Source organism: Mus musculus, chromosome 10 (genome assembly GCF_000001635.26).
Source record: "Mus musculus strain C57BL/6J chromosome 10, GRCm38.p6 C57BL/6J".
NCBI lineage: Eukaryota > Metazoa > Chordata > Mammalia > Rodentia > Muridae > Mus > Mus musculus.
The window spans coordinates 94756706-94777500 of NC_000076.6; the positions used below are offsets into that span (position 1 = coordinate 94756706).

Genomic DNA, 20795 nt, shown 5'->3' on the forward strand with positions numbered 1-20795 from the left:
GGAATGGAGGAGTGTTCCTCTTTCTTCATATCCGTGCCAGCATTGGCTGTCATCTTAGCCATTTTGACTGGTGTGAGGTGAAATCTCAGGGTTGTTTTGATTTGCATTTCCCTGATGATTAAGGATGTTGAACATTTCTTTAGGTGCTTCTCGACCATTTGATATTCCTCAGTTGAAAATTCTTTGTTTAGCTCTGTACCCTGTTTTTAATAGCATTATTTGATTTTCTAGAGTCTTAACTTCTTGAGGTTTTTGTATATATTGGATATTAGCTCCCTATTGGATGTAGGATTGGTAAAGATCTTTTGCCAATCTGTTGGTTGCCTTTTTGTCCTATTGATAGTGTCCTTTGCCTTACAGAAGCTTTGCAATTTTATGAGGTCCCATTTGTTGATTCTTGATTTTAGAGCATAAGCCATTGGTGTTCTGTTCAGGAATTTTCCCCTGTGCCCATGTGTTCGATGTTCTTCCTCACTTTGTCCTCTGTAAGTTTCAGTGTATGTGGTTTTATGTGGAGTTCCTTGATCCACTTGGACTTGAGCTTTGTACAAGGAGATAAGATTTGCATTTTTCTACATGCTGACCTCCAGTTGTACCAGCACCATTTGTTAAAAATGCTGTCTTTTTGCCACTGGATAGTTTTAGCTCCTTCGTCAAATATCAAGTGACCATATGTTTGAGGGTTCATTTCTGGGTCTTCAATTCTATTCCATTGATCTACCTGTCTGCTGTTGTACCAGTACCATACAGTTTTTATGACTTTTGCTCTGTAATGTAGCTTGAGGTCAGGGATAGTGATTCCACCAGAGGTTCTTTATTGTTGAGAATAGTTTTTGCTATCCTGGGTTTTTTGTTATTGCAAATGAATTTGCAAATTGCTCTTTTTAACTCTATGAAGAATTGGTTTGGAATTTTGATGGGGATTGCATTGAATCTGTAGATTGCTTTTGGCAAGATAGCCATTTTTACTATATTGATCCTGCCAATCCATGAGCATGGGAGATCTTTCTATCTTCTGAGATCTTCTTTGATTTCTTTCTTCAGAGACTTGAAGTTCTTATTATACAGATCTTTCCCTTGCTTGGTTAGAGTCACACCGAGTTAAGTAATATTATTTGTGACTATTGTGGAGGGTGTTATTTCCCTAATTTCTTTCTCAGCCTGTTTCCCCTTTAAGTATAGGAAAGCTACTGATTTGTTAAATTTATATCCAGCCACTTTGCTGAAGTTGTTTATCAGCTTTAAGAGTTCTCTAGTGGAATTTTTGGGGTCACCCAAGTATACCATCATATCATCTGCAAATAGTGATATTTAGACTTCTTCCTTTCCAATTTGTATCCTTTTGACCTTTTGCTAATTGCTCTAGCTAGAACTTTGGGTACTATATTGAATAGGTAGGGAGAAAGTGGGCAGCCTTGTCTAGTCCCTGATTTTAGTGGGATTGCTTCAAGTTTCTCTCCATTTAGTTTGATGTTGGCTACTGGTTTGCTGTATATTGCTTTTACTGTGTTTAGTTATGGGCCTTGAATTCCTGATCTTTCCAAGACTTTTAACATGAAGGCATGATGAATTTTTTCAAATGCTTTTTCGCATCTAATGAAATGATCATATGTGTTTTTTCTTTGAGTTTGTTTATGTAGTAGATTACGTTGATGGATTTCTGTATATTGAACCATCCCTGCATCCCTGTAATGAAGCCTACTTGATCATGGTGAATGATCATTTTGATGTGTTCTTGGATTCACTTGGCAAGAATTTTATTGAGTATTTTTGTATCAATGTTTATAAGGGAGGTTGGTCTGAAGTTCTCTTTCTTTGTTGGGTCTTTGTGTGGTTTAGGTATAAGCGTAATTGTGGCTTCATAGAAAAACTAATTGGGTAGTGTCCCTTCTATTGCTATTTTGTGGAATAGTTTGAAGAGTATTGGTATTAGGTCTTCTTTAAAGGTCTGATAGAATTCTCCACTAAGCCCATCTAGTCCTGGGCTTTTTTTTGGTTGGGAGACTATTAATGACTGCTTCTATTTGTTTAGGGGTTTTGGGTCTGTTTAGATGGTTTATCTGATTTCATTTTAACTTTGGCACCTGATATGTATCTAGAACATTGTCCATTTCATCCAGATTTTCCAACTCAGTTGAGTATAAACTTTGTAATAGGATCTGATGATTTTTTTTTTTTTTTTTTTTTAGATTTCCACAGTTTCTGTTGTTATGTCTCCTCTTTCATTTCTGATTTTATTAATTTGGATACCGTCTCTGTGCCCTCTGGTTAGTCTGGCTAAGGATTTATCCATTTGTTGATTTTCTCAAAGAACCAGCCTGGTTTTGTTGATTCTTTGTATAGTTCTTTTTGTTTCTACTTAATTGATTTCAGGCCTGAGTTTGATTATTTCCTTCTGTCTACTCCTTTTGGGTCAATTTGCTTCCTTTTTTTTTCTAGCACTTTTAGGTATGCTGTCAAGCTGCTCGTGTATGTTCTCTCCAGTTTCTTTTTGGAGGCACTCAGAGCTATGAGTTTTCCTCTTAGGACTGTTTTCATTGTATCCCATAGGTTTTGGTATGATGTGTTTTCATTTTCATTAAATTCTAAAAGGTCTTTAATTTCTTTATTTCTTCCTTGACCAAGTTATCATTGAGTAGAGCATTGTTCAGCTTCCATGTGTATGTATGACTTCCGTTATTTTTGTTGGAATTTAAGACCAGCCTTAGTCTGTGGTGATCTAATAGGTTGCATGGGATTATTTCAATCTTCTTGTATCTGTTCAGGCCTGTTTTCTGACCAATTATTTGGTCAATTTTGGAGAAGGTACCATGAGGTGCTGAGAAGAAGGTATATTCTTTTGCTTTAGGATGAAATGTTCTATAAATATCTGTTAGATCCTTTTGGTCCATAACTTCTGTTGGTTTTACTTTGTCTCAGTTTAGTTTGTGTTTATATGATTTATCCGTTGCTGAGAGTAGGGTGTTGAAGTCTCCTAATATTGTTGTGTGGGGTACAATGTGTGCTTTAAGCTTGATTAAAGTTTCGTTTATGAATTTGGGTGCCCTTGCATTTGGAGCATAGTTGTTCAGAATTGAGAGTTCATCTTGGTAGATTTTTTCCTTTGATGAGTATGAAGTGTCCTTTCTTGCCACTTTTGATAATTTTTGGTTGAAAGTTGATTTTATTTGATATGAGAATGGCTACTCCATCTTGTTTCTTGGGACCATTTGCTTGGAAAGTTGTTTTCCAGCCTTTTACTCTGAGTTAGTGTCTGTCTTTGACACTGAGGTGCATTTCTTGTATGCAGCAAAATGTTGGGTCCTGTTTACATATCCAGTCTGTTAGTCTATGTTTTTTTTATTGAGGAATTGAGTCCATTGATGTTAAGAGATATTAAGGAAAAGTTATTGTTACTTCCTGGGTTTTTTTGTTGTTAGAAATGGAATTATGTTTATGTGGCTGTCTTCTTTTGGGTTTGTTGAAAGATTACTTTCTTGCTTTTTCTAGGATGTAGTTTCCCTCCTTCTGTTGGTGTTTTATCTATTATCCTTTATAGTGCTGAATTTGTGGAAAGATATTGTGTAAATTTGTTTTTGTCATGGAATATTTTGGTTTCTCCGTCTACAGTAATTGAGAGTTTTGCTGGGTATCGTAGCCTGGGCTGGCATTTCTCTTAGGGTCTGTAGAACATCTGTCCAGGATTGTCTGGCTTTCATAGTCTCTGGTGAGAAGTCTGGTGTAATTCTGATGTCTGCTTTTATATGTTACTTAACCTTTTTTCCCTTACTGCTTTTAATATTCTTTCTTTGTGTAATGCATTTGGTGTTTTGATTTTTATGTGAAGGGAGGAATTTCTTTTCTGGTCCAGTCTATTTGGAGTTCTGCAGGCTTCTTGTATGTTCATGGGCATCTCTTTCTTTAGGTTAGGGAAGTTTTCTTTTATAATTTTGTGGAAGAATTTACTGGCCCTTTAAGTTGGGAACCTTCACTCTCTTCTATACGTTTTATCCTTAGGTTTGGTCTTCTCATTGTGTCCTGGATTTCCTGGATGTTGTGGGTTAGGAGCTTTTTGCATTTTGCATTTTCTCTGTCTGTTGTGTCAATGTTTTCTATGGTATCTTCTGCACCTGAGATTCTCTCTTCTAGCTCTTGTATTCTGCTGGTGGTGCTTGCATCTATGACTCCTGATCTCTTTCCTAGGTTTTCTGGCTCCAGGGTTGTCTCCCCTTGTGATTTCTTTATTGTTTCTATTTCCATTTTTTATCTTGGATGGTTTTGTTCATTTCCTTGCCTATTTGATTGTGTTTTCCTGTAACTCTTTAAGAGATTTTTCTGTTTCCTCTTTAAGGGCTTCTATCTGTTTACCTGTGTTTTCCTGTATTTCTTTAAGGGAGTTATTTATGTCTTTCTTAATGTCCTTGATCATCTTTATTAGAAGTGATTTTAAGTCCAAGTCTTGATTTTCTGGTGTGATGGTATATCCAGGACTTGTTATGGTGGGAGAATTGGGTTCTGATGATACCAAGTAACCTTGGTTTCTGTTGCTTATATTCTTATGCTTGCCTCCCGCCATCTGAATATCTCTGGTGCTACCTGCCCTCGATATCTGACTGGAGTCTGTCCTTCCTGTAATCCTAGATGTGTCAGAACTCCTCACAGTTCAGCTGTTTCTTTGATCCTTTGATTCTGGGATCCAGTGACCCTGAGATTCTGGGTTTGACAGAGTCCCTGGTAGTCAAGTTGCCTCTGGGACCCCGAGATCCTGGTGTGACCAAGCTCCTGGGATCCTGGGATCCTGGCTATGTTAGAGCGATTGGTATTTGAGCCTCCTCTACTTGCTGTGTGTGGGACTGGCTGCAGAGTTTGCACCCAAGGTATACAGGTACAGACCAGAAGGAACCCAAGCCACTCCACATTTTATATCTTAGAAGGCTGATTTACTATGGATTTATTCAGTTTGTTAAGTGTATTGTTACCTGTAAATTTAACCATGTAAAAATTACAGATGGTTAACTGTGTATTCAACTTTCCATAACAGCAGCATTCTAACCCAAACTATTACAAGAAATTAAAGAGACTATGTTTCTACATAACTTGTAGGAAGGTTAAGGACTTAACTGTTTTGTTTGTTTTTTCTTGGACACAAAAATCTACAACTAAACTATGAGCAGACAGAATTTATTTCCTTCTTTTCTCCTTCTTCCTCTTCTCTTTCTCTAAGTTGGCTTATTTTCTACTGTTTTCTCTGTGAGGCAAGCACTATATGTTCCAGTGAAAAACGGCAGTTGCTTGCCAGCTCAAGTTAGAAAGATCTAGGGAGTGGTTTGGATGTTGTTCATATAATCATCTTTGGGCCTCTCAGTGTGTCAGAGGGAGTGAGACACTGTGGCTAAGCCAGGATATGCGGCCACTTCTCTACAGTGATAGAGATGATGTGTGTTTGACATCAGAAGTGAATAGAAGAAATTAAAGCAGTAACTATTCAAGGGAACAGGCTTAAACATTTAAAATTATTGCCCATAGTGATATCTTGTAAAATAGTTTGCCTTTTGCATAACTTAGTCTTCACCGTTTTGACATCACTGCTTTGGGTTACCTTGTCGTGTCACCTTATCAGGAAGTATAATCGAACATTAGAACCATTTCCTTTGCAATTTGGACTGTTTAATAAGTGACAGGTGGAGGATGTGTGGCAGCATTTGACAGGTGCAGAGAGAGATTCCTGTTGCATGTTTTTGCTTGATGTGTGTCATTTTATCATGATTCTCTAGTAATGCTTTGGTTCAGTGGCCTCATGTCTTTTCAGGATAGTCCCTCTTAGTAAACAATGATCAGTCAGTTTCCAGCACTTGAGACAGGACAGTTGCTTTAGAAAGATGATGTTGAAGGGACTGTCCTCCTGAGGAGGAATTGCAGACTGCTTTTCTTGTCACACTGCTTTCCCTTGCTAATGGACGTAAACATCATATGAAGGCAAGATCCTTTACCATTGAATATGGTATTGCTGATCACATGTAACTACTTAAATCTGAGTTTAACTAAAATTTTCGGAGATTAAAATTCCAGTTCCTCGTTCATACTGTCTACAAATTGCTCAGTAGCAACATGAGGCGAGGACCTTTTCAAATTGAAACTTTCAGATGATATTTCCATTACCAGTGAGGGTCTTATCAGATAGAACTGTGAGCTGTTAAGAGCAGGGCCTCTGTCTTTATTTTTAATGTTTCCATAACAGTTAGAACTAAGCTCAGCATTTATGGGCACCCAGTAAATATCTGTTGAAATATCAAATAGCATATAAGCTGCATGACATAGCAAACCTAGACTCTGGTCACCATAGTAGAAAGGGATTTGAAATAGTCCCATCTCAAAGTTATTCCAAAGTTTCCAGTTAAGCTTTTCTACAGCTGAACTCTCTGTTGTAACTTGACCCTTCATCATACTTCCTCTGTCTGCTTCCATGTTTATATGTAAAGTAAAAGTAATTACAGCTTATCATTCTCCAACTTATCCTTCACTTCCTAATCTCTTACCACCCACTTATTAACCTTCTTTCTCTCCCTCCTCCCTCCCCCAGGTTTCCCCACCACAACCTGTCTCCCCTACTCTCCCTTTCCATCCCTACCCCAATACAGAGAATTAAACTTTAGGTCTTACACTATCATACTGAGCCACACTCCCAGCAAAGCTCTCTCTTGAACAGCAATCTGATATAGCCTCTTTTATTCTATTACCAGGAAGTATTTTGTGATTCAGCAGCATTGTCTTTTAAAGGTTCTCACTGAGTTCTGAGAGGGCGTATAACCTTTAGTCCTTTGAAGGGGAAATGACTCTTTCTTTTCCCCCCAACAACAGATCAGCCAGGGGGCTGGCAGGACTATCTATTCTTGTTTCAGATTTGACCAAGTTTGGTTAAAATGGCTTTTCTCTTGACAGTCATTGCATATAATTTATCCCAATTCTTCTTCCTTTCCCAGTTATATTCTACTAGGTAATTTTTCAACAGTCATGGAGTCTTTGGTATCATGCTCAGACTGTCTTCATGTCCTGTCCCTTCCTTGCCTTTAATCGTTTGTATTGTTGAACAACTCCCCATGTTTAGTTTTGTAGCTTAATCTATTTATCATCCCATATACCTGCCCATACCCTGGGCTTTGTCTTCTCTTAGAACCATTCACTTCCAATATGTAACCATCTTTCTTTAGTTGTTTTACTCTCACTGAAGGCACCAGAAGGTAGCCCTATGCTTCTCTGCCAACTTGCCTTTTGTCCTGGTTATATTTTTCCCCCTGCAACTTGACACAAACTAAAATCATTCGAGAAAAAAGAACTTCAACTGAGAAACTGCCCACGCCAGATTGGTCCATGCGCCATCATGTGGGGCATTTTCTTGATTAATGATTGATGTGGGTGGGCTCAGCTTGTAGAGAGTAGTGTCGCCCGTGTGCAGGAGGTCCTGGATGCTATTAGAAAGCAGGCTGAGCAAGCCATGAAGAGTAAGCCAGTAAGCATTGATCTTCCATGACCTCTGCAGTTTCTTGACTTCTTGCCCTGAATAGGCTGTATACACTGTAAACAGACAAACAAACAAAACCCTCTTTGTTCCCCCAATTTTTTTTTTTTATTTTCTAAACTGGTGCTGTGTTAGTAATGTGCTCTGGAGAAGGGCTGCACTCCAAGTGTGGTCTGTCCTCTCTAGGAATAGTGGGTTTGTTTCCCTGTCTTACCAGATAGTCTTTAACATTGCTTCTTTGCCTTCAGCTCCTTTATGTACGGCATTTTTGTTTTTATTCATATCTGTGTCGTTTAGTTAATAATCATTCCACAACCTAGGCTTTAGAGGTTTTCTTTCTTATTGATTGATAGTCCATCTAAATTCTTGACCTCAGTGAGATATATTTGGAACCTAAGTTTTCTTATTCTGACCCTAACCTACCATAATATTTTGAACTCTTGATTTCATCATGTTTTTATAGAAAGAATTCTTTATTAAGGACTAACATCCATAAATATTGAACAGAAGAGGGCCTAGGTATGTAGAGCGTGCAGTACTTGCCTAGCATGCGTGAAACCCTGGGATAGGTTTTCCAGCAATGCCTAAACCAGGTATAGTGCTGCCTATAACTGCCTAGGGATTGCCCATAAGCCCAGAACTTGCAGAGGTGGAGACAGGAGGATCAGAAGTTTAGAGCCATCTTCTGTCGGGTATGTGACTGCATAATAAGTTGGAGGTTACGATAGGTTGCATGAAAACATATCTAACGGCAAGAAAGATAAATATTTAATGGGGCAAGTAAATACAATATTGAGAAAGCAGAGGACCGTGAGGTGGCTCAGTACACAAGGGTGCTTGCTGCCAAGCCTGAAGACCTGAATTCAATCCCTGGAGTCTACTTGGGGAAGGAGAGGCTTACTCCATGGTTGTCACACTTGCTATGGCATGTATATACACACACACACGTGAGAAACAACAGAGTAAAACTGCAGCTGGAGTTAGTGACAGAAGCGTGAGCCTGATTGTAAGGGACAAGAGCTGCTGTTCCTGGCCTGTTTATATGTGTAAACCTCTAAGAAGCAGAATGGTAACTGCAGGGTTCCCACATTGTATTCATCACAGACACTCCAAGTCAGATTCAGGATCCTCACAGATTAGTAGTCAGGAAACAAACATTTATTGGCGGGCTAATCATGCCAAGACAGAAGCACATTCCAGTAGGTTTGTATTTGAGATAAAGATTTGAAGAATGTGATCAGTTAAATCTTAACTCATCTTGCTTACATTCACACACATATAATGTATGTGCCTGGTGCCTGCCAGGGTGAGAAGAGGACACTAGAGTTCCAGACGGTTGCAAACCAACATGAGGTTGTCAGGAGCCAGAGCTAGACTATGTGTAAGAGCAGCAAGTGCTCTTCACCACTAAGCCATGGCTTCAATCCCTTTAAAAAATTTTTCATCTAAAACTTATTTTAAACAATTTAAAGGAAAAACTTGAGGATATCATCCTCCCAAACTTAATTAGCATGATGTTTTTCTGTAGATTAGTTGATATCGCCCAAGCTGTGATTGACTGTGCAAATTATATTCTCTTCAACTGTCCATTTAGCTCAGAAATGTAAGTTATCAGGTATTTTAGAGGATGCAGGATAGTGTTCTGTGCTAACTAATACTCTTTTAGATGTGTAACCTTGTAAATTGAAAGCAGAGTAGCAATTTGTAGAATCTATAAGCTATATAGGTCACAAGTGGTTTCTAAATTAGTTTCTAATGCTGTAACCACACATTCTAAAAACTTCAGCACTGAAGGCTAGGGAGTAAAAGCTGTTCTCTGTTTTTTAAAATCCTTACTACTATAGGGGTACACACCTTTAAACACTTGGGAGGCAGAGACATGCAGATATCTGAGTTCAAGGCCAGCATGATCTACAGAATGAATTCCAGGGCACTCAAGACTACATAGAGAAACTCTGTCTCAAAACCAACCAAACAAAAATCCACCACCAATAAAACATTGCTGCTGTTGTATCCATGTGTAATTCTCATTGTTGCCACTCCATACTCTGTACTTGTTGCTAAAGATGTAATTTGTGTTTTTTTATGTGAATATAATATCGCTGCCAAGAGTCTAAATATTTAGGATTATATATTGCATTGTGCCTATTGTCAAACAACCATCCTGTAGAATGATTGACCAGTTCAATGAAATAAATGAATTATTGATTCATAATTTCTTTGTTTGGTTATGGTTTTTAGGTTAAAACTTCAACAACAAATTGTGAATACCGAAAAAGCAGAAAAAGAAAAACTTGAAAATTCTGAACTGAAACAGGTGATTGTAATGCAGTTTGCTTTTATTTTGTTGAATGCTTCTTTTTAGTCTGTTTTGTGTAGCTTTTGCAGTTAATAATAATTAATACTTTGTAATCTGATCACCATAATTCATAATATACTGATGAAGCTGTTATGTAAAGATAAAATGTTTCAAATTTTCTGCTATAATTTAGTAGACTTGCTTTACTTTTGCTGTTTACCTTAATATATTGGTACGTGGTAGCCTTTGACAAATTTTTTGTTATAGTTAAAATAACATATTTTGGCATTCTGAATTTTAAAATTAGAAATATTCAGCTTTTTAAGTTACACATGTAAAAATATTCTGTGACACGTCATAGGTTTTTGTTGTTTTGGTTTTGTTTTCTTGCTGTATTTGTCTAAAATTTAAGAGTTGTGTTTATAGGAAGAAAGTTTTATTTTAGTTAAAAGAAATATTTCTATAATGTAGGGTAAAGTACACATGAATATTTGTTTCTAAATTCTGTTTTTTCATTTTGCTTGGGATGTTTCTATTTTCTTAGATTATGAGTAGTGAGGATTCCACTTAGAATTTTCCCCATCTGCTGACACTGCCTTGCACATGCACTTTGAGGACCTGAATTGAGAGAGAATAATGCTTGCATGTCAGCTGAAACTGCTTTGTGTGTGCACTTATGGAGCCTCAAGTGGCAGGGCACAGTACTCAGACACTGTGGTTTCGGCTGTCCTATGGATCTAGAGTTAAGTTTCTGAAGGTTGCTTAGTTACAAAGCCGTAGTAAAGAGTTAATACTTTCCACTCCTTTGTTGTTTTTTTTTTAAAGTAAGTTCTATATGAAGAAATTTATTATAAAATAGAAATCGGAGACATACAATGTTACTGCATTCTAGTAATTGCACCATGGACATGTATAGTCTGATCTTACATGGCTTTTATACTGTTAGCCTGTTATACTGTTAGGGGTTGTTTCCCACTTAGCTAATTTATTCTACCAAGAATCTTGCTAGAATCTTGCTTGTGTTAGCTGTGCTGGTACTTGCCTGTAATCCTAGCACTTGGGAGGCTGAAGCAGGAAGATCATGAGTTTGTGGACTGCCTGGGCTGTGTAGCAGAGCCTTTTTCTTTTGACTCTTAAATCTTACCATGATGTTTTGGTTTTGGTGATGGCAGAGACCAAATTCAGGCCTGTGTGCATGATAATTAGACAGCTATGCTGAGCTGCATCGTAGGCTTACAGTGGGTTCTTTACATTGATGTCTCCTGATTCTTTCAACTCTGAAAGGCCTCTTAGAGAAACTGAAGTGAAAGTGAAGACTTTTGTTTATTAGCTTAGACATGGCGTATGAAGGATGTAGATCCATAGTTGTCCCCAGTGAGCTCTATTCAGTCACAAGTTTAAAAAGTGTAAGTCTTTCTAGCCAGTTGGTCCATAACTCCAATTATCATAAGAAAAGGTGCTTCCATATAAAGGTAAATTTCGGGTGAATCAAGCCTGTGACTTTGATACCTGTGCTGATAAATGGCTCTAGATCGTTGGTTCTCAACCTTCCCAATGCTGCCACCCTTTAATACAGTTCCTCATGTGGTGACCCCAGCCATAAAATTGTGCTATTACTTCATAACTGTGATTTGCTACTGTTATGAATTGTAATATAAATATCTGATATGCAGGATATCTGATATGTAACCCTTGTGAAGGGCTCATTTGACCCCCAAAGGGGTTGTGCCCACAGGTTGAGAACCACTGCTCTAGAGGCTATGGAATCCATAGTATATTTATTAGATTTCTCAAAGCACCTTTCTCCTTCTCAGTACTGGGGCATACAGAAAGCTGGGAAACCTTTGAAGAACAGGATTATAGTGACTCTTCTCATATTCATGCCCGACAATTTCTGAATTCTCTGAGAGTAGCCTTTCTGGTAGAGTAGCTAATCTAATGTGTGCTTCGGGAAAACAATGCTCTCTCAACTGTTTTTTCTGCTGGCTTGCTTTTAAAATCTCTTCTGGTAGAGAAGGGAAAGGCTTTGTAATAGGAGACTATCTGCCAATGTTTTCTTCTTCCCAAAGCACCTACTCCCCAAACCTCTTTGCAGTGCTCATTTGGGGATGAAAAGAAAGAAATCAGTATCTAAGTTCTATATGGTATGAAATACTGTGGTTATAGTGAGAAATGCCCCCAGTCCTTGCTATTCATTACTCACTTACAGGGCACCCTGCATGCCTCACTGGGAGAGACAGTTTCATGAGGAGATACTCTGCTCCTCACATGGCTTGATGGATATCTTAGTGTCTTTCTGTTTTTCCTTTTTCTTTTAAGCAAATCAGTCATTTGCAGATCCAAGTGACCTCACTGACACAGTCGGAGAACGACTTACTGAATTCAAACCACATGCTGAAGGACATGGTGGAGAGACTAAAACAAGAATGCCGAAATTTAAGGAGCCAAGCTGAGAAAGCACAACTAGACGTTGAAAAGTAGAGTTTGCTCTTTTTTTGTATACAAACTTTTTTCTTTCTGCTGTATAAATATTTTATTGATGATTGAAACATTGAATGTATTTGTGGGAAGTTACTTTCTCCTTCTATGAAATGAACTTTTACTCCTTAATTGCTTCTAAAAATTTTAGGAATGGACAAAGGACCTTTAAAATTATATCTGAGCACAGTGTTCTCAAAACTCTTAATGAGAAACCTTTATTCATTTAGCAAATTAAACTATGATTCCCCAAATCTGTCTTGAAAACCAGAGAACAGAATGATTTGGGTTGTGAGGTTGCTCGCTCTCTCTGTCTCTGTCTCTGTCTCTGTCTCTCTCTCTCTCTCTGTGTGTGTGTGTGTGTGTGTGTGTGTGTGTGTGTGTGTGTGTGTTGCAAACAGACACAGAGTTAGAACTCACCGTTTGGATTTCTCTTGTGAAAAGTTATCTACTTACTTATATTCTTTATACCTTAAAATGCACTGCTGGTAAACGGTAAACGGTATGGAGAATGCTCTGGGTATGCTCAGGATTTTATTCTCTAGACAATGCTGTGAGGAAGTGGGGCTCAGGATGCAGTTCAGTAGAATTGTCTGGCTGATATATAGAGGCCTTGGACTTGATGTCTGGCTAGTCTAGAGAGAGAGGCCTGGGGCTTAATGCCTAGCATCACAAAAATAAATTGTAAAAAAGGAAAAAGAAACATAAGTATAGAATATTGTTTTATATTTGCTTTGTTTTTATAGCATATTTTTATTTATCTATAGGACAATTTTCTTTCCAAATTCTTAAATAAGTCTTAACATATAAAATGTTTTTTTTCTGCAGTTTTTCCTATTGTAAAGCTTCTCTGTGTTTTATAGATGGAGTTTTATGTATGAAAAGGAAAATTTTGTATCTTGTGATCCTCAAGTATTTGATTAAAACGAGCTTAAGAATTGTAATGACATACAGTGTAGCTAACAGCTTTAAGTAATTCACTATTGATTGCAGACAGATAATCATTACCTGGCTCCAGATCCCATCAGGTCCTGGCTCCAGATCCCATCAGATCCTGGACAGGGATGCAGCTCAGCAGCAGGGCCCGCTCAGCAAGTGCATGGCTCTGAGTGAAATTCTCAGAGACAAAACAAAGTACTGGATTTTATCTCAGTAGAATTTAACTTTTGTTTCAACAAGTACAAGCAAGCTAACATGACAGGATTTGTTATTCTGATTTTTAGTGACCATGGTATTGATACTAAAATTCATATTATAGATTAGTATGCAGAATAGCTTTTAAATTATGTTATTACTAGGATATAACTTAAGACGTCATTTATATAAAGTTTATTCTACACAGAAAACATTCTGCATTAAGACTTAATATAAAAAAAAGACTTAATATCAAGCTTGGTTTTTGTTTCCCCATTTGGATATGGTTACCTTTATGTACTATGTAGCCCTGACTGTCCTGGAATTTGCTAAATAGAACAGGCTGGCCTTCAGCTCAGAGAGATCAGATTGCCCAGGCCGCTGTAGTGCTGGGGTTAAAGGTGCTAGCTACCACACCAGGCAGCAGGTTTGGTTTTAACTGCCTAAATTAGGCACAGTTTTCATATCTTGATGTTTATAATTATTGTTTACATTTTAAATGCTTATTTTGTCAGTAAAAAAAAGTTTCTTTACACAACTTAGATGCTCTAACTTCAATTTCCTAACTTACTTAAAAGACACAACAGATGTATCTAATTCCAGAGTGTTTCGTGTAAGCATTGTGTACATGTTATTCTAAATACAGTGTCATATTCATAAAACTTGCTCTGCAGCAACAATGTGAGGAAACATGTGGGCACATAAGAGTCACCATAGCTGGAAAGGGTAGGGCATGGTCAGATAGGCAGGGAGTTTGAGAATACTGGCCATAGTGCCTATTTGATCTAAGAATTTCTGTTCAGTACTTGGCATGTGTGCCTGTTCTCTGGCAGGACACTGGAGGAAAAACAGATCCAGTGGTTGGAAGAAAAGCACAAGCTCCATGAGCGAATCACAGACAGAGAAGAAAAGTATAACCAAGCCAAGGAAAAGCTACAGCGCGCAGCGACTGCTCAGAAAAAGGCAAGTGGTTCTTAGCTACAGTGCTTTCTGTACTGCCAAACACTTTCCCAGAGTAAGATGTATTACTGGCATATTTAACTTGATATCTAAACATCACACTTTGTTTTAATTTTGCAGAGAGAGTTAGTTGGGGAAATCCAACTAATAGGTATATTCCTAAAATATTTTAAAGTTAATATATATTTTCTTATAAGTGATATTTTTCAGAGCCAATCTATACAAACACGTATAGCTAGCTCATCACAGTGTGATGACCTGTTTCAATTATACTTAGCATCTGTAATATTGCTTTTGTGGTTAAAGTCTGGGCCAGAGATAGAGCTCATAGGTAAGAATTATTCAGGCATATCCACCAAGTTCTAGATTAGCCAGGACTGCTTGTTGCCATAGACAGGCTACATGCCTGTCTCAACAATAACAAAAGAAGTGTTTGTTTCCAACTCAAAAAACAAACTTGCCCCAGCAGTAGGATCTTGGACTTCTCCTTGGCTTCTGAAACTCTGACAGTTCCTGCTTTGATGCTACAGATTTGTCCTCTGTAGGCATATGTTCACATTCTTGGAACCAGTCCAGTACTTGATGAAATGATGTAGCCAGATGATTCATCTAGTCGGTAGTTTACAGCTTTTCCTACTACACACCGGCTGTGGTACTCTCCTCGGCTGGGGCTCATTGCTGCAGGGCTTCAGCAGTGATTTCCAGCAGGCCTGGAGTGTGCCAAGAGACAAGCTTGTGTGTGTGTAGTTGTAAGTTACCATTTCATAGGTTCTCCTCATAGTGACATTGGGTATGGAGAAGAAATACAATGTGAATGAAAGAAATATGCCCTAGGAATAACAGTATCTTAAGATCTGTATATATTACTGAATAGGTTTAAATAACTGAAGACACTCTTGTAATTCTAAAAGTAGTATAAAATTGAGATTAGAAGATATCGTTTCTTATATAAGAAACCCAGCATTTTATACCCATAGGAAGTACATTTTTTTCTCTTTTATTGGCCACTCATATTCCTTTCTGTCCATGTATAAATTTTGAAAGGCTTTTAGTGTTGGTGAAGTTTCAGTGATTTTTTTTTTGATGACTCATAATGACCTTAGAAATGCCACTGTACTTCTTGTATTGTGTTTGAACTTCAGAAACCTCTGAATTAAGAAGTCTTTAGAAAGTCTTTCGACTTTTTGTCTTTTGCAGATAAACTTTCATGTTCTTCCAGTATTAGGAATAATTGTTGTAGAGACCAGAACCTAATTATTGAGGTTAATTTGGGTTGACTGCATTTGGAGCAAAAGTGACATCCAGTGGTGACAGAGATTATTAACTGATAGTAGGTGTGCCAGAAAGAGGGCAGAGAGTGATAGGTTAAACCTATCAAGTGATGCTGTACCATTATTGTAATGATGCAGTCTCCCTTTTTCTTAAATACTTAACTGGTGGCTGAGAACATAGTATTATCTCACTTTTAGACTGTGGTTTGTGTCGGGAGGTGGAGGGCTAAGGGGGCAGGTGCACTCCTTGTGCATGGAGCACTGCCACCTCTGTCATTCTCTGCCTCTTCCTCTCAGGCAAGGTGCCTCCAAACCTAGAGCCTGGGCCTGGTTTTGAGGCTAGGCTGGAGCCACCAAGTTCCAGTGATCTTCCTCCCTTCCACGCTTTTCTCTGTGCTGAGAATACCTGGTCTGTTAGGAGAGTGTTGGGATCCAGACTCCAGGTCTCTGCTTATGCTTCACCAGTGTACCATCTCTCTAGCTCCTCACTTCACCTTTTGTTGTTGTTTTTGAGACAGAGTATCATGTAGCTCTGGCTGGCCTGGAACTGTATAGACCAGCCTGACCTTGAGGTCTGGCTGCCTCTGCCTCTTAAGTGCTGGGACTAAAGTCACAGGACACTATACCCAGTTTATTTATTTATTTATTTATTTATTTATTTATTTATTTATTTATTATATGTAAGTACACGGTAGCTGTCTTCAGACGCACCTGAAGAGGGCATCAGATCTCATTACGGGTGGTTGTGAGCCACCATGTGGTTGCTGGGATTTGAACTTCGGACCTTTAGAAGAGCAGTCGGGTGCTCTTACCCACTGAGCCATCTCACCAGCCCCCCCAGTCCACTTTTTAAAACGTGGTGTGTGAATTAAAATTTAAGTCATAGACGATTGCTCAGTTTAATCCAGTGAATAGCAGTGACCTGAAACTATCACACCCTGTGGAACACTGTTCTATGAGCTTAATTTTATCAATGAAGTTGAAAATGAGGTGTGTGTGTATGTGTGTGTACATGTGGCAGAGGTAGTATTATGTATGTAAATATATATACTTTTAGGATTTTAACTGATCTTAGCTTTCAGATAGCTTTTACAAATGAGGGAACTGAAGTTGTAGGTAACCAAGATGACTTGACTAGCTAGAATCCAAACTTTGAGAATCATGGTGCAGCATGCCTTTAATCCCAGCACTTGGGATGCTGAAGCAAGAAGAGTGTGAGTTTGTTGTGCCCGTTTGAGAGCCAACTCTGATGATGCAGTCGCACTAGGGTCTTTTTATTCAAGCTCCAGCTTGGGCTCACCATGGACCCCGACAGAGCAGGACAGGAAGGTAGAAGCCCGAGCCCAGTTTCAAGCAAGCATTTTTAAAGGCAAGCCAACAAGTAAAGGGGCTTCCAGCCTGGCACGGATCTAACTGGGGGCTATTATGGACTTTTGTTGCTCTTTAAAATAATTGGCTGGTGCTAGGAGCCAAACCATAAACTTAACTTCTGCTTTCCACCTGATGGTGGATGTTAGGAAGTGAAGTGCTAGGGGCAGGCTTGTAACCTGGAAACTAGTGCTAGGTGTGGGTTTGTTGGGGGTAACTCAAGTTCAGCCTTAGGTCAGGTTCTCTAAGATGGAGTCAGAACCCAAGATCAGGTCTCTCAAGTTCAGGTCCAGCCTAATCCACTTAGGGACATTTTATTTCACAAAAAACCAAGGCCAGGAGATCAGGCTTGCATCTATGGTATAAAGTCCCTGTCTTTCTGCTTTTACTACAAGGCACTGTTATTCTAGTGTCCCACTTTCTTTGAGTCTAGATATTTTTCAAGTTTTCTCCTTAGAGTTCATATGAGTCTGATTATGCCTTTAAGTCAGCACCCTGGAGGAAAATCAGAGGTAGGTGGAGCTTTGTGGGTTTTAAGAACAGCCTGGTCGACATAGTGAGTTCCAGGCAAGCAAGGGTCACTGGGAGACTCTATCTCAAAGAAACAAAAACGAAACAAAACAAGACCACTTCTCCATCATAGTTTTTCTATCCTTAGAAATATAGTTTATAGAGACGCAACAAACTTTTAAGTTCTTTATTTAAATATCAAAAATATCTTAACTTTCTTAGGCAGTAAGAATTAAACCATTCTATTCTAGAATAGAATCATAACCCTTTCAAATTTCTTACTCATGAAAAATGCTTAAACTCGAGACTAGTGACTTTGTTTTCCCTTCAGGCTAGATAAACATGCCATCTGGGTATGTTTATTCAGAATGCTAAACTTGTAAGCATAAGACTTAACATCATTTTGAGTAAGTGTACTTAGGTAGAGCCTTTGGTGAAAATGAAATTTTGATAAGTTTATCAGTTTTTTAAATTTATTTTTGAAAAGCATGAACAGGGATCTTGAATTTGAATGTTGTTCTTTGGTTGAAGATTTCTCTCTATCTCTGTACCCTATCTTCACTGCCTAATCGTGAATATGAGTAATGATCTCTTGCTATGAGCACAATGAACTGTTTGTCTTTTTGAGGCACTTGAAGTAACAGTTGGCAATTTTTATTTTAGCATAAGTCCCTTGGAAGTAATTTTTGTGTTGTTGTTTTTGATACAAGGTCTCTCTAGCCCTGGCTGGCCTGGATCTCAGATCCATCTGCCTCCCATATGCTAGGATTAAAGGTGTACACCCTCAGGCCCAGCCTGAAGCAGTTCTTGGTCAAATAATATTGTAAATGTTTTCCAAAACATTCCTTGAATTGTTAAAATGTTTTATGAAACATGTTATGTGGCCTAGCATTATGCTGAGAGAGAAGAGAAGCCATCACTGCTCTGTATCCTTAATGACTACTTGAGGAAAGAAGATAATGTTTAAGAAACACCTGATAATACTATCAACCACTCCCAGGTCACTTACATAGACATCAATTTGAGAACCACAGTAGCAAGTCTTCTGCCTAAACAAACAAACAAACAAACAAACAAACAAACAAAAAACAGCTAGAAGTTACCCCACAGGCCCCAGTGGACAGTTTAAAACCATGGTCACAGAGACAACCCTATTTAAACCTAGTGGGTCACAAAACAAAAAGGCGTGAGTGTGAGAAGGGGGCGTGACAGGAGTGGGAGAGATGAAGAAGGCAGAGGACAGTGTTCAGAACCCATCATGTACACATATGAGATGGTCAGTGAGCACATTCAGAAAACCGTAGAAAAAGCCCTGAAGACAAACTGGTTTTGTGAACTAAGTGAGATATGAAAGCTCGATGGAACTTTAGAGTATAGGAATGACAGTGAAGAGAAACTGACCCCCAAAGGTCCTCCCAAGGGGAGAAATGACAAAATAATGCAGTCCAGTGCAGCAGCATGCATGTCTTCCTGGTTACTCAGGAGGCTGGGGCAGGAGGATTATTTGGGCTCAGGAGTTTAGAGCAAGCCTGGCCATAGTGAGATTGTTTCAAAAACAAAAGAACAAGACAGAATATGCAGGTAAATAAAGAAATGAAAGAGGTCACTTTAGCTGTCAGAGTTATAAGTGGAGTTGAGTGGTAGAATGAAAAACATGGAGTACACAGTAGATTCGACCAAGCGCAGATGTAGTATGATGGCAGCACATCCGTGTAGACATCCCCTAGGCTCAAGAGGGCCAAACAGGGAGATCAGTTAGTCAAGTTTGAGATGAATGAGGTTTTGAATATGTTTGAGGAATACAAAGACGAAGAACTAGATAGAGCTGGAAGGAGGGGCTGTACCAGGAAGGATGCTCATGGCTGGGAGCAACAGTGCGAGTGTCATGGGAGCCAGAGTTGAGGAACGTTACCCAAGATGAGTGCTTGCCTCTAACCCCAGTGCTGTTGGCTGCAGGGACAGGAGGCTTGCTGTGGCTTACTGGCTTTCAGCCCAGCTAAAACAGCTCCTGTGACCTCCAGGTTCTGGGAGAAATACTGTGTGAAGAAGGGAGTAAAGCCGAGAGTTTACAGCAGGACACCCGACCTTCTCTCCTGCAGCCCCATACATACACAGCTCACACACATGCACACAGACCACTTTTTAATGGGGTAAATGGCCATTGAGCGTGCTTCTTGAAAAATGTTAATTGAATTTGGTATTAAAGGAGAATCTCAGTTGATTCTTGTTTTTGAGGTTTCAGCAGAGAAGTATAACTAACTACTTGTGTTATAATCACACACTCCATCCCCCATTTTTGGAAACAGGATCTCATGTAGCCCCGGGGTAGTCTTGAGTTTTGTATGTATTTCAGGCTAACTTGACCCTCCTGCCTTAGCTACACCCAACTCTAGATACCCTGTAAGTGTTGTAGTACTCTTTGTATTGTAAGGCATTCATTTGTCTTACTCTGTGATTATATTGGAATGCTAATGCAAACATTCTTATTCTAATCCACTATAATCTCTTTTTACCTTGACTGCAGCTGCAAAGACTTTTTCCAAATCATAACACTATGGAGTGCAACCAATACTCAGTTTGGAAACTACCTGGACTATAGTTAAATCTTTAAAGTTAAGGTGTTTAGCACCCCCAAGAATGGCTCTCCTCCAATTCTAATGTAAGCTACCCAGCTGGTCACATATTGGGAGTTACCATAATTTTGTTTTGATATTTAAAAATTTTAGGATTCAGGAGAGCACATTAATGGTGTGTGCCAGTTTATTCTAAAAGACACCAAGAACAACCATGGAATAGATGCACAGATAACTGTATAGGATGTAGAGGTCCATGCTGTCTCTATATGAGTTATTTTGTTCATCAGCACGAAACACTCCATATTTCTAATTTATTGGTTGAAGAGTTTTGACAGAGCTCAATTTACAATTCCCCCTTCCTGTAGGTTAGACGACTGGACCTTAAATATCACCATATACTCTCTTGGTCTCTATTGACCTCCTACATCCTGAGGGTTGACTTGGGTCCCCATTTTAAGTTATTTCATTACCATAAGTAGAAGAGGTTGAGAATGACTTCCTACTGGTTACAGGGGCTACCCTTATCATGTAAATTCCTAGGGTTTGGGGAGCTCTGTGCTACTAATGAGGAACAAAGACCAAGTAATATTTCTTATACCCTCAGGTTCTAGGTGGACCTAAGCTTTGGTGGTATATTATCCCATAGTGTTGTTGGGAAGACAATTCAGAGACTGTTGCCTGTTTGATAAGTACTTGGCATACTT

General features: G+C 38.8%; 1 protein-coding gene across 2 annotated transcripts in view; it reads left to right on the forward strand.

Annotated features, from left to right (window-relative positions):
* The window catches only part of Cep83 (centrosomal protein 83), a 101713-nt gene that overhangs the window by 68082 nt on the left and 12836 nt on the right, over positions 1-20795 (forward strand). Inside the window, exons 11-13 of one of the 2 annotated variants that reach the window (NM_029852.2) lie at positions 9737-9812; positions 12114-12271; positions 14240-14369. In NM_029852.2, the coding sequence (NP_084128.2) occupies positions 9737-9812; positions 12114-12271; positions 14240-14369 (364 nt within the window). Of the gene's footprint in view, positions 1-9736; positions 9813-10338; positions 12272-14239; positions 14370-20795 lie in introns of those variants that run through there. The other variant, XM_006514300.4, reaches the window with a different exon arrangement.